Here is a 14497-nt window from a genome sequence, read left to right as displayed (position 1 = left end):
CCAGGATGGTCTTGAGCTTAGCTCCATGGCCACTCCTCTCTCACCCAAAACCCAAAAGATGCTCCTCACGAAACCTTGTCGATTTCATTTACAAAAGGATCTACCTTATTTCTAATCACATACGTGTGTGTGTGTGTGTGTGTGAGGGAGGCCTGTGCAGGCTGGACTGTCGGATCCCTGTAACTGGAGCTCCGAGGAGTTTGGAGCTGCTTGCTGCGGGTGCCAGAAATGCACTCTGCCTGCGGATGCTCGTTTGTTTGTTGTTTTGTTTCGTTTGTCGAGACTTGGTTTCTCTCTATAGTCCTGGCTGTTCTGGAATTTGCTCTCTAGATCAGGCTGGCCTTGAACTCACAGAGATCCTCCTGTCTCTGTGTCCTCAGTGGTGGGTTTAAAAGTGTGTGCCACCGCTGCTTAGCTAAAGATTTCTTCTAAAAATGTTTATTTACATATATGCATATGTGCCATGCGTGTACCCAGGGACACCTCAAGAGGAACTCAGACCCCCTGGAGTCACAGGTGGTTGTGAGCTCCCTGATGTAGGTGCTTGGATCTGAACCGGGGTCCTCTGGAAGAATAGTGTATACTCACAACTGCTGAGCCTTCTCTCAAGCCACAAAGGGAAACCCTTCAAGTTTAATAAGCCAGGTCGGGTATTAAAAATACGGAACTTTCTGTGCATGTTTGTGTGTGCCTGGGTGTCTGCCTGCCGTGTGCATGCAGGAACTTATGGAAATCAGAATCCCCTGGTAGATGTTTGTGAGCTGTTCTGTAAGTGCTGGGATCCAAACCGGGTTCCTCTGCAGGAGGTTTTGCATGGATGAGAATACAGCATGTGTCAACCTCCAGAGCCCCCTCTCCAGCCCCACAGCTCATAACGTTCACTTAAATTTTGAACTCATGATTTTCAAAAATTTACTTAATTGTTGAAGCTTTAAAAAAAAAATGGCACCCCAGACTCAGGCATGTGGACACTGTAAGGACACCCGGAGCGCTCTCTCGAGAAGGCCGTCCCCATTTGGGGTCGCACTAACTCTTGAGTCAGTTTTTCTCTCTCCTCCCCAACTCGCATTTAACTAAACCGTGTGCTACTCTGTGTTTCTACTTAATAAACTCCCTAACTCTGCTTCATCCTGACTTCCTCCTGAATTCTTCTCTGCAGTGCAGTCATGGATGTAGTTTTACCCAAAGCCTCTGGTAAGTCTCCGTAAGTGGCTATGACCGTGTGGGAGGATTAGGGGAGGATCGAGGCCGGGAGCTCTTCAGGTCGCTGTAGGTGGCAGCGTTGAGCTATTTTCTCTGTAGCCATTGCCAGGTCCTGGACCACAGACTGGGGCCTTCTCTCTCCCTTACCTCTTTCTCTTCCAGGTAGATGTGTCCCAGGCGCAGGAAGATGAAGTGCATCTCAGAAGCATCTACCACAAAGCTAACAGTTCTCTCGTAGCACTCTTTGGCCTCGGCATGGTTTCCACTCAGGAAGTAGAGATGGCCCTTCACACCCCAGACGTTGGGGTTCTGAGGAAGCACACGAAGAGCACACAGTGAGGTGACATTTAAGTCCTTAATGAATTTTGTTAAACATTTAAATTTAGATGCATACATTTTTTTCTCTCTTTCCCTAAGAGCGCGCATACAGAAAGAAGCATTTTAACACATGGGTGGGTCTGTTCCTGGGAATACTCTCATTCTTGTATTCCTCAAAAGCCGTTTTGTGTTCGGGGTGCATATTAAGACACACACTCAGCTATAATCACTATGATGCTATCAGGAGCAAAGAAAAGTCTAGAACTTGAAATAACGAGCAACCCTGCTAAATGACTGCCTGTGTATTCTTTACCTCGTGTAGGACTCAGGGTTATTTACTTTTTAAAAACCGACACACACGTAAATATTACCCACGCATGCCGGAAGTCTCCTTCTGCGTGGCGCCACTACTCTATCAGTTTTCAGAGTATCACCATGCTGACTGTGTTAACTTCAGGCTCTTGGGCCCACCCTCCCAAGCGGCTGAGACTCAGGCTTCTGTGTCCCACTGTCATCTCCATTCTAGCAAAGACCGTACACCCCTCCTCCTCCCACTCGGAGGCTTTCTTTAGGAACTCAGTACCAGGTAGTCCATCTGTGCTGCCTGCTGCAGGTACTCCTCTGTCTTGGCGAAGTCCTTCTTGAGAAGGTGTGTCTGGGCCAGAACCAGATAATACTCACAACTAGGTCCTCCTTGAGGGCACAGAAGCTCATGTGCCAGCACTCGGTGCACGAACTGCAAGGAAACCCAGTGACTCAGAACATAACAGTGACTGCACTGTGTCAGCTGAACAGCTTTTAGGGTGGAGTGAGTGTGGCTCTGACGGTAAACAGTGAGGGACTGGAGGGCAGGGCGATCATCTGCAGTGGTACAGGGACAGGGGAAGCCACCAGCATTCCCGCTGCAGTGCTACACGGGGCAGGCCTGTGGCTGTGAGACCAAGGTTCAGACGGCACTTATGAGGAGGAGCAGGCAGCAGCACTTCGTGACCCTCCCTGCTTGCACTTGAAGTAGCATTTCCAGACAGTTGACATCGGAAGGAAACTCATAATGACAAAACCTGCCTCTTTAACGTGCTAAGACTTGGGACTTCACAAGCATACACTGGTGCTATTGCCATAGCACTAAATATTTATGTTCACCAAAGCATTTGGGGCTCTTTATCCCCAACCCTTCAAAGGACCTGCAAGTCTGGTGCAGTCAGATGTGCCTGGGACCCTCCCCAGCTTCTGCTGTCCATTCTAGCCCTAGCCTGTGATACGGAAGCCTTATGCCCACCTTCCCAGGAAACCACCCTGGCAAGATGCACTTTTTCTCTCTACGTGACTCCTGGCACTGACTCCGGGAGGTGCATTTATTCACTGCTGGGAAGGGTTCATTTCTAATGTGATTCAATCCCACCCAGATCATAATTCTTGAGATTGCATGCCCTCGGTGAGGTACAAGTTTACAAGATCAGAGTCAACTCCACCAGGTCCCCCTCCCTCCCATCACTTGCTCATGGTAACTCCTCAGGTGGTCATGTGACTATTGGATGGCCTTCTTTTCTGGGAAGAAGACTGACACCCAGATGCTCTGCCTGTGACAATGTGTGTCAGTATATTTGGAACCAGTAATATTCTCTAGTACAATTCAAAACAATTCTCTTACATTTATTTGTGTTTGTATGTGTATGTATGTTTGTAGGGATGGGGGGGGAGCAGGGGCACACCGATACCACATTGCACATGCTGAGTTAAAAGAGTAACTTATCACTACCCAAAGACCACACACGGAGAGAACCATGGCTCCAGCTGCATATGTAGAGGATGGCCCTGTTGGGCACTAACAGGAGGAGAAGCCCTTGGTCCTGCCAAGACTCAACCCCTCAGTGTAGGGGAATGTCAGGGCAGGGAGGGAGGAAGAGGTGGGGAAACATCCTCATAGAAGCAGGGGGAGGGGAGATGGAATAGGGGGCTTATGGCCCAGGAAACTGGGAAAGGGAATAACATTTGAAATGTAAATAAAAGATATCCAAAAAAAAAAACAAGGGCTGGAGAGATGGCTCAGTGGTAAGAGCACTGACTGCTCTTCCAGAGGCCCTGAGTTCAAATCCCAGCAACCACATGGTGGCTCACAACCATCTGTAATGAGATCCGATGCCCTCTTCTGGTGTGTCTGAAGATAGCTACAGTGTACTCATATATAATAAATAAATCTAAAAAAAAACCAAAAAAAACAAAAAAACAAAACCCCAAAAACAAAAAACGTATACAAGAGTTAGTTCTCTTCTTCCACCATAGGGGTTCCAGGATCAAACTCAAATCATGAGACTTGGTTGGCAAGCCCTTTACTAAGCCATCTTGCCAGACCTATAGCCTAGTTTTATGATTAAAATCATTTACTATTTTAGCCCTTTCTCACATGGCATTGTATATCTGTTTTCAGTTGGTCAGGACGTTGTAGGGAAGGGGGTTTGATCACATGATCACAGGCTCAGGACATTGCAGGGAAAGGGGTTTGATCACATGATCACATGCACAGGACTTTGCAGGGAAAGGGGTTTGATCACATGATCACAGGCTTATGAATCCCACCACTCATAACACCTTAAAAGAAAAGGTCCAGGAGCTGGCATGATGGCTCCGTGGGTAAGGGTACTTGCTGCCAAACCAAATGACCTGTGTTTGATCCACAGAACCACATGGTGGGAGGAGAAGACGGACTTAGGCAAGTTGTCCTTGGACCTCACATGTGTGTGTCTCCTCATAAATATGTAAATGTAAAAATATTCTAAACTAGAAAGAAGTCAGACTACAGTCAAACTTAGAGTCTGACTTTGTTATGTTGGTCTTCTGCAGGGAGCAAACTTCTCAGTGATGGTCAGTGTTTGGATATTCCTTACATCTGGTAAGAGATGCCCTGAGAAGAACATCTGAGGGGTAGTGGGAGAGGTCAGTGGTGGAATGTGTGCTTGACATGTAGGAGGTCCCAAGCTCAACCCCCAGCACAAAAACCACGTTTGGTTTTTGCCGCTCACATATTGAAGGTCACATGACACTGCTATGGATAGAGTACACAGTTCACTGAAGCCCTCCATCTATTTTGGATAGAGTACAGAGTTCACTGAAGCCCTCTGTCTATGTTGGATAGAGTACAGAGTTCACTGAAGCCCTCCGTCTATGTTGGATAGAGTACAGAGTTCACTGAAGCCCTCCGTCTATGTTGGATAGAGTACATACAGAGTTCACTGAAGCCCTCCGTCTATGTCCCAGTTCCCAAAGAATCTGACCTGGACAGCATTGACCTTCATCAAGAAGCGAATGGTCTCCATGAAGATCGTCACAGGGGGCTGGGGAATAGCTTGGTGGGTAGGAGAGAAAAAGGCTGATGAATCTTGGCATTTTGATGTTTCTGGAAACAGAGCAACAGCATAGAAGGCCAGATGCAAATAGGAAATGCCAGAGACCCAGTCATATTAATAAGGTAGGGAGAAGATTCTGAACTCAGATGAGATAAAGACCAGATTCTGGAAAGCAATAGACCATTTCTAGTTATGATGCAGACAGTGGTCTCAAAGGTCGTCAAATCAGATGCACTGGGTGTTCTAAAGAAAATCACAACCAAATGAAGGGCTTTTGAAACTATTCAAAGGGTCCTGAAGAGATGAATCAGTCAGTAAAGTCCTGAGTTCTGACCTCCACCAAACACACACACACACACACACACACACACACACACACACACACACAGGGAGAGGTGTGTCACTGGAATCCCACCCCTGTGCTCGCTGGCCAGACAGGACAGCTGAAACAACAAGACAGTCTCAGAAATCAAGGTGGAAAGTGACTAAGAAAGATACTTGGTGTTGGCCTCTGGACCCCCGTGCACATGCGTGTACATATCACACACACACAGACACACACCACTAACCAATTAATTTAAAGAAGTTTTTAGAACTCCTTGGGTTTGAAACACGACATACAGATATTCTGAAAATGAAGACTTACGGGAAAATTACAGTTCTGTTAGCTACTTGTGTGAACAAGATTAAAATCCTACTCATCAGAGGAGCCCCAGCATAGGGTTTAGAATTCAGATTCTAGACTAATAAAGCGTGGTCAGTGCAACTTCAAACCCTTCAGGAACCCCCAAACCCATAAACTAAGCATGGTCATGCTCTCCTGGTTGGTTGATGCCCTCTTTCCAGGGGAAACGTTGACTTCTCCTCACCTTTTTTGGATGTCAGCTCCTTTAGCAGGGCATTGGATGACTTCTGTGTAAGGGAGGACTCCAGAGGTTGTACAGTGATTATTGGCTCTTGTGAGTCAGACTGCGCCTTAGATGATTCTTCCAAAAACTCGTCTAGACTGGACAAAGCAGTGTTTGGTCCTAAACAGATGAGATTTTCATGAAAAACAGCGCCCTCTTTCTGGCATTGAAAGGCTACAGGAGAGGAGATGCGCAAACCCTGAAGGGACAGGCCCGAGGGTGGCCTCGTGACTAAGGACAGACACGTGGGAGGCCAAGGCCCTCGATGCAGGCACAGAGAAGTCACATGGAAGACAGCGGAACTGAGTCCATCTCCCGGGAACTGGGCGATGAAGGTGACAGAGGGAAATGCACCCCACAGAACGCGTCCCACTTTGAAGAGAGGGAAAAGGAGACCACATCACAGAAACGAAGAAGGTAAACAGCAAAAGAACCTTGGGGTTGAGGATGCAGCTCCACGGTGGGGCGAGGACTCAGCGGGTGTGAGGTCCTGGGCCTTATCCCTGGGGACAGCAAGGAAAAACCTCCTGGTCATTCTTCAGACACATCAGAGAGGAAAGCTGAGGGGTTACACCAGATAAACCAGAAACCGCAACAAAAGATGACAACTGGAAGGGGGACACTGTGATAATCCTGGGGGGATAGAAAGATAGTGTGGGGTAGAGAAGTAGCGCAGGGGCTTAGAACACAAGCCCAGCACCCACATCACATGGCTCCCAGTTGCCTAGAACATCAAGGGGGACTGGATCTCTCCACATGCTCCTGACGTCATGTGCACACACCCCTGACCCAGACACAAGCACACACATAATTAAAAATAAGGCAAAACATTTTAAAAAGATGTTGTGAGATGAGCTTTGGGAGGAAGAAGATAAACTATGTTTATTGGTGGGTGCTATCAGTCATTTATATATATGTTTGGTTGGTTGGTTCTTTGGTGTTTTTTTTTTTTTCAAAATAGGGTTTCTTTGTATAGCTCTGGCTACCCTGGGATTTGCTCTGTAGACCAGGCTGGCCTCATGCCCTCAGAGATCCACCTGCCTCTGCCTCCTGAGTGCTGTGATTAAAAGTGTGGACACCACGCCCAGCTCATAGTCAAAATTTCAAGAAACAACAAAAATCATCAATTCATTAGAGTGAAAAAAGTTGGGGAAGGTTTCCACATAAAGTCCAATAAAAATTATCTGGAACCTAGAAATGACTAGAAATTTCATTTACTAAACAGGGCCTCATTAGATAAAATGTTAAGGTGTTACTAAAGGAGTAAGAAGAAAACTTGCTAAGTGGAGGGTGTCATTGCCACATCGGACAGAGTGGGCTAACATGAAAATGCTAAGTATTCCTCAGCTAATCTGTAATTTCCAATACAGTCCAAATAAAAATGATAACTACATTTTAAAGATTCACTAAATAAATTCACTATAAAATCCATACAGAGAAATAAGGTCCACACACAGCTAAGGGAGACAATTACATGAGAGAAACAGATATCAACGCACTGACCCAAACCACAGCCACAGAAGAGGTGGATACAATGTGTCGCGTCTGTGTTTACCCCTAGCAAGCACCACGGAATGACAACATCAGAGTTTAGGAATGTATACCTCCCATCACCAGGGAAATAATGGGGTTGGGAGAGACAGCTGAGAAAACCAGATTCCTATCCAGACAAAAACTAACGGGCAATGCTTCTGTGGCAGAATATTTTAAAATCAGTTCTCTAAAGACCAAATGTGAGACAATTGTAAAGTTAATTGAAGAATGTGTTACACAAAGAAGAAAGAGATTATATACCTAAACAACGGCCAGGCATGAAAACTGGTGCCTGTGATCCCAGCACTTGGGAGACCAAGGCTGAATCGTAGAAAATTCAAAGCTAGCTTGAGATACAGGGCAAGTTTGAGACCAGCCTGCATTACTAAGTGAAACCCTGTTGTGGTGGTTTGAATAAAAGTGACCCCATAAGCCTAGAAGGAGTGGCGCTCTTAGTGGGTGTGGCCTTGTTGAAGGAAGTATGTCACTGGGGGGAGCCTAGAGGGAGGGGTGCTCTTAGCGGGTGTGGCCTTGTTGGAGGAAGTGCGTCACTGGGTCACTGGGGGGACGGGCACTGAGGTCTCAGAGGCTCCAGCCAGGCCCAGTGTGTCAGTCCCTCCCTGCTGCCTGTTGATCCAGATAGAGAACTCTCAGCTCCTTCTCCAGCACCATGTCTGCCTGCACGATGTGCTTCCTATCATGACAACAATGTACGAAGCCTCTGAACTGTAAGTCAGCCCTGATTAAATGTTTTCCTTTCTAAGAGTTGCTGTGGTTGTGGTCTGTCTTCATAGCAGTGGAAACCCTAACTAAGACACCTGTCTTTAAGACTGTTCCTAAGCTTCAAAGAGAAAGAACTACAATGGATATAGCCCCGGAGTGCAGTGGCCACAACGCCCCACTGACATCTGCAGAGCATTGTATTGTCAGTGATATTTATCAAGACAGACTATCTGCTGGCCCATAAAACAAGTTCCAATATTTTTGAAGAATTTCACTTAGAGAAAGTTTAATTTCCAGCCACAGTGAGATTATGTCATAAATAAAAAGCAAGGATATATGGGGAAATCTCCAAATATTTAGAAAATCAAAACCATATCACTAAATCACCCATAGTCTCAGCTGGTGAGTTCCTAGGTGTTTTCGGGAAATGAGTCTATCCATGCACAAATCAGGTCCTAATGCTCTGAACTCAATAGTCTCGACATGAAAACAACCAAACGCGAAGCAGCAGGAGAACGGAGGTGAGCACGGGGTGCTCTGTCTACACTGGGGAGCAGTGTGGCAGCAAAGACACATTCAGTATTCCATGAAAAACCTCAAGATAACTATGCTTGGTTAAAAAAAAAATCAGACCAAAAAGCATATACCGTTGAACTCTGAAAGCATTCTAGACTATTTCTAGAATTCTAAAACTTAAAAACCAACAAATTTGGGCTGTTTATATGGTTCAGCAGGTACAAGCCTGGCACAAGCCCAAAGGCCTGAGTCCCATCCCAGGAACCCACATGGGGCTATGACAGAACCCTGACTCCCCCGGTGTCCTCCGAGCACCACATGGGTGCCAGTGGACACCTACCTCCTGACCCAAATATAACTCGTTCAATGCAAACTCCTCCATGGTGAGCGTAGCTCAGTGGTTCTCTCGGCATGGGGGTAGACAGATGGCATCACAAGGGGGCGTGAGCGAGCCATCGGCTCCAGTGTGCTTTGTCAACACTGAGTAAACTGACCTCACATGTGTGCAGCTCATGACATATCAACTGAAAATGTCTCAGGCAACCTTAACACGTGTGTCCACAGAACACCAAAGCACGCCTGTGCGAGGGATACACAAGCAAAGACAGGAGTTAGGAACCATAGCGGAGTAACTGGTTTCCTAAACTACGCGGAAAGCAGCTGGAGAGAAGGCTCAGTGACTGGGACCACTTCCTGCTCCCGGCACCCACATGGTCTGAACTCCAGTTCTGGGGTGTCTGAACTCTGTGGAGGCCTGGAACTTGTGGTGCACGAACCGATGAGCCGCGCTCATATACTTACATAATAAAAAAATCCCCCCTTGGGCTGGGGATTTAGCTCAGTGGTAGAGCGCTTACCTAGGAAGCGCAAGGCCCTGGGTTCGGTCCCCAGCTCCGAAAAAATGAACCAAAAAAAAAAAAAAAATCCCCCCTAATCTTAAAAGAACACAGGAATAGAGAGTGGGGGAAGGAAAACAGGTTGGATGAATAAATACACTTAAAAATTACATGGTGAGGAGGAAAGGAGAGAAGAGACATTTTAAAGTGCTCAGAACAATAACTGTTTTTAAGGAATACTTACGAAGGGAGTAAATTCTCTATGACATGAAATCACAACAGACACTTCAGACCAGGCCCAGGCGACGGGTCTAAAAACAGTATTTCTCCTGAGGTTGCTGAAATAGCTAAAGGTTTCAGTATTTGCTGAATACTGTCTTAGTGCCTTCTCTGTATGTCTCTGGTCCCACCCCTTAGACCACGCCCGTCTCCACAGGCCACGCCCACCTGTTTGGCCTTCTGACTTGATGGCTGTGGAGGACTCCTGTGTGATCCCCCAAGGGCCAAAGCTGGGCTCTGTCTTCACTCCTTCCTCAATGTTCTGGACGGTAGCCGTGCTCTTCAGCTTTGTCTGCAGGGTTCGTGCCTGGAGCTGTTTGAAGGCCTCGTGGAACGCCATTTCCATCCGAATGTCGTTATTCTGAATCTCGTAGAACAGTCCTGAGGAAATACAGATAAACTAAACGGCTGACTTCCACCATCACAGATGAAGGATGGGTACATTTGACTTCTCTCTGCCACGTTTGCTCTACTCAAGTTTAAAAACCAGAGAGGATGTCACTAAACAGGAAAAAGAGAATCTCTCGATGGGGTTTTCCCCAGCCCACACCCACACCCACACCACACCACACCCACACCACACCACACCCACACACCACACCACACCACACCCACACCACACCACACCCACACACCACACCACACCACACCCACACCACACCACACCCACACACCACACCACACCACACCCACACCACACCACACCCACACACCACACCACACCACACCCACACCACACCCACACCACACCCACACCACACCCACACCACACCCACACCCACACCACACCACACCCACACCACACCCACACCACACCACACCCACACACCACACCACACCACACCCACACCACACCCACACCACACCCACACCACACCACATCCACACCCACACCACACCCACACCACACCCACACCCACACCACATCCACACCCACACCCACACCACACCACACCCACACCACACCACACCACACCACACCCACACCCACACCACACCCACACACCACACCACACCACACCCACACCACACCACACCCACACACCACACCACACCACACCCACACCACATCCACACCCACACCACACCCACACCACACCACATCCACATTCACACCCAGGGAAACAGCATACCGAGTAAAGTCCAGGCAACGACATTGGTAGGTTCCAAGCATGTAGCATCCTCAAAGAAGATCTCTGCTTGCTCATAGTTCTCCAACAAGACAGCCAGGACACCGCACAGCAACAGGCTGGGAAGAGAGACCCACTCGCACGGTTAGCAGTCTGGTCCCAGGTCACTCCAATGGAACAAAGACAAGCTGAGGTACAGCTCATCCACTGCACCTCACCCATCTCTCCTCCCTACCTGTGAACGTGACTCTCATTCAGAGAAAGGGCTTTCCGGAAGCACTCCTGTGCTTTGATGTTGTCTTCAGTGAGGAGGCAGAAAGAACCATAATCCAGCCAGTTTTCCAGGTTCTGGGGTTCCCGGACCAACCTCTAAATACACACAGCATGGGGAGGGCCAGGGTTACTGCTGCACTGCACCCTTCTCTGTCAGATAACAGTAAATCTTCCGTAGGTACCGGACTTTCTGTGACAGCCAAAAACACCACTCTTCCTTTGCTTCCGCAGGACCCAGGTGCCTACCGCACTGCTCTGGCTTTGCGAACAGAATCGCTGACATGACTTAAAGATAGAATCCCCAAGAACTTTATTCTTAAACCCAGTCACTACCTTAGGAACGAAGGGCTCTATCGCAGCAGCCATAGGCAATGACTGCTATCATAACCCTGAGACAGCAAGCGCACACACTCATCCATAGATCCACGAAAGGACAACCACAAACGTGGCTTACAGAGATTACCCAGGGATAGTAGCTCACGCCTTTAATCCCAGGATTTGAGAGGCGGAGGCAGGCAGATCTCTGTGAGTTCGAGGCCAGCCTGGTCTACAGAGTGAGTTCCAGGACAGCCAGAGCTACACAGAGAAACCCTGTCTCCCAAACCCAAAAACCAGCCCCCTCCAAAAAAGGAAAAGAAAAAGAGGAAATGAAAGAAAACATGAATAAATGGAAAGATAGCCCAGTTCAGGTCAGGATGGAAGATTCAGTGTTGTTAAGATCTCAATGCTGCCCAGAGTAACCTACACACAGGGCAATCCCTGTCAGCATCCCAGCAGAAATCCTTACAAAGGTAAACAGAGTCACTATACAATCTGTGGGACCAGGAAAGGCAGCCTGGTTCCCAGCTGAGCTAAGGCTCAACCCCCTCCCCCGCCCCGGCTCCGGAGACCCTGCAGGGATGGTAGATGTTTCGCCTGTTGGGGACCAGGCCCTGTCACTCGTCACTCACTCGCTGCAGCTCCCTCGTAGATTTGCGGTCGCGTCAGTCACGTAAGGGCAACGCCCCAAGCCCCTTCACAGGAAAAGAAGGTGACCACAGGTCACACAGGCTCAAGACAATGAGGTACCTAAAGGCCTGAAGGGCTTAGTCAATCACCTTTCCTTTCCAGACCTCCTCCCTGCACGAGGTATTTAACCTCAGGCCCACTCTGAGAAGTGGGGTATGCTCATCCACTTTCGCCATGACAATAAACACCTGAAAACCACGGGCTGCCTCTTCTCTTCAGGATCTGCCCTGGGGAGCCACAGAAAAGGCCTTCCCTACAGAGCCACTGTCTAGTCTCCCATAGAAGACCTCTCTGCACTCCCAGCCACAACCAGCTGCCAGCCAAGCCTGTAGCCATCAAGCCAGAGACTCTCCTCATGGGACCAGACGGAGTCTCCCCCAACCCTCCACCCTGGGATAGATCCAGCCCGGGGGTGGGGGGCACTCCGTCCTTAGCTGTTCCATGGCATCCAGCAGAGCCTGGGTGCCCAAGCACCTGAGAACCAGACAACCCCAGCCTTGTCGCAGGCCTGGGGACCCCCGAGCCAGCTGCAGCTGCCTCACACCACAGACTGTGCTCCCCCCACCCCACCCCCACACACCCCAAGTGCTGTCCCGGGGCTTCCTCGCCCACTGCAGCGGTGTGGAGTAAGCGCAGTCACTGCCCACGCCCTGCCTCCCGGAGCAGCTGAGCCCTGTGGTGGAGCAGACTGCTAAACGCAGCAGCCCTACACAGCCAGCAGCAGCCCTACACAGCCAGCAGCAGCCCTACACAGCCAGCAGCAGCCCTACACAGCCAGCAGCAGCCCTACACAGCCAGCAGCAGCCCTACACAGCCAGCAGCAGCCCTACACAGCCAGCAGCAGCCCTACACAGCCAGCAGCAGCCCTACACAGCCAGCAGCCCCACTCTGAGGTATAACCAACATAATTAAACGTTAAAGCAGCGGGAAGCAGAGGCTGAACAGTAAAGTGCTGCACTGAGTCTTTTAGTTTGGCTTGGCTTTTCCACGACAGGGTGTCACCGTGTAGCTCTGGCTGTCCTGAAACTCGCTGTACACCAGGCTGGCCTCCAACTCAGAGATCCGCCTGCCTCTGCCTCCTGAGTGCTGGGATTAAAGGGGTGTGCACTCTGCCTGGCTGCATTTTGAGTCTTAAATTCTGGATACAAGTTGCTTGAAAAGTATATGTTCTACGAATAATCCATCCTACTCTGTGCTCTCACAGCCCTGACGAGCCTGGAACTTGTGTAGCCGGAGCTGGCTTCCAGTTTATGGCAGTTTCCTGCCTCTGCTCTCTGGTGCTGGAATGGCCGGCATCATTTCTCCCAGTCACCTTCTTTCCTTGGGTCAGAGCTGTTTCCTCTGAAAGTTCCCTATTTTACCTTAAGATTTGTTATCCATTCACCTTGACTAGCAAATGTTCACAGTCAGGCCAAGGCCCCTCATTTGCATGTGGATTACCAGCTGTTCTAGTACTATTGGTTGAAACAACGCATTTATCCATTGGGTTTACTCTACAACTTCATCAAAGGTCTGATGCCCTGGGTGCTGGAGAGATGGCACTTAAGCAAACATGAGGAACAGAGCTTGGATCCCTGGCACCCAAGGAAAAGCCAGGAAGGTGTCTCGGCCTGTCTGAAATCTCAGTGTGCCCCAGAGCAAGCTGACCAGCTAGACTTGCCAGATTGGTCGGCTATGGGCTCACAGGAGAGAGCCTGCCACAATAGGCTTGGCTCACACCACCCATGTGGTGGCTTGTGACTATTTGTAACGCCAGTACTAGGAGCTCTGACGCTCTCTTCCGACCTGCGCGGACAGCAGGCATGTACCTGGTGGGCATGCTCACACGGAGAAAAACACTTTATACACATAAAATAAAAACAAATTTAAAAAAAAGTCAAGTGACCTGTTGAACACATGGCTTTTTTCTCTAGTTGTAGAAAGCTGAAACAGGAAGGTCTCATAGGCCAGCTTGAGATACAGGGAAACAACTCATCCCAATGTCTGGGCTGGACATAGACTTGGTTTTGTAGAGTCCGTGCATGCCTAGCATGCTCAAGGCCTCCGGTTGGATCCCAGTACTCCATGAACCGGGAGTGCTGTGGGTGCGGCTATGATCCTGACATCAGAGGTAGAGGGAGAAGTGCAAGTCCACCCTTGGCTATATAAGAATTTTAAGGTCAGCCTGGGATATACAAGACCCTGTCTCCAGAAAAGAAAAAGATAAACAAATAACAAAACCAAAACCAAAAGTCAAATGATCTCTTTCATATGGGCATAGTTTTGGTCTCTCTCTTTCTGTCCTACTCATCTGTGTCTATAGTTTGACTGATGGAATTTATATTTAATAAAAAACTACAATGTACTGGGTGGTGGTGGTGACATATACCTTTAAATGCAACACTCAGGAGGCAGAGGCAGGCAGATCTCTGAGATCCAGGCCAGCC

The 14497-nt window shown here is 48.7% G+C and overlaps 1 protein-coding gene across 44 annotated transcripts in view; it reads right to left on the bottom strand.

Moving 5' to 3' along the window:
• Positions 1-14497, bottom strand: part of Cfap70 (cilia and flagella associated protein 70) — a 65609-nt gene that overhangs the window by 8445 nt on the left and 42667 nt on the right. For 13 of the 44 annotated variants that reach the window (XM_087585950.1, XM_087585951.1, XM_087585952.1 and 10 more), the window contains 8 exons: positions 11026-11159; positions 10794-10909; positions 9829-10041; positions 6208-6276; positions 5735-5893; positions 4794-4864; positions 2105-2257; positions 1351-1512 (listed from right to left, as the gene is read on the bottom strand). In XM_087585950.1, the coding sequence (XP_087442076.1) occupies positions 1351-1512; positions 2105-2257; positions 4794-4864; positions 5735-5893; positions 6208-6276; positions 9829-10041; positions 10794-10909; positions 11026-11159 (1077 nt within the window). Of the gene's footprint in view, positions 1-1350; positions 1513-2104; positions 2258-4793; positions 4916-5734; positions 5894-6207; positions 6277-9828; positions 10042-10793; positions 10910-11025; positions 11160-14497 lie in introns of all 44 variants that reach the window. The other 31 variants (XM_087585947.1, XM_087585948.1, XM_087585958.1 and 28 more) reach the window with 3 other exon arrangements.

Source organism: Rattus norvegicus, chromosome 15 (genome assembly GCF_021556685.1).
Source record: "Rattus norvegicus strain SHRSP/BbbUtx chromosome 15, alternate assembly SHRSP_T2T, whole genome shotgun sequence".
In the NCBI taxonomy this organism is placed as follows: domain Eukaryota; kingdom Metazoa; phylum Chordata; class Mammalia; order Rodentia; family Muridae; genus Rattus; species Rattus norvegicus.
Note: the sequence above shows the minus strand (reverse complement) of the source record. Positions and strands in the feature narration are given on the sequence as shown.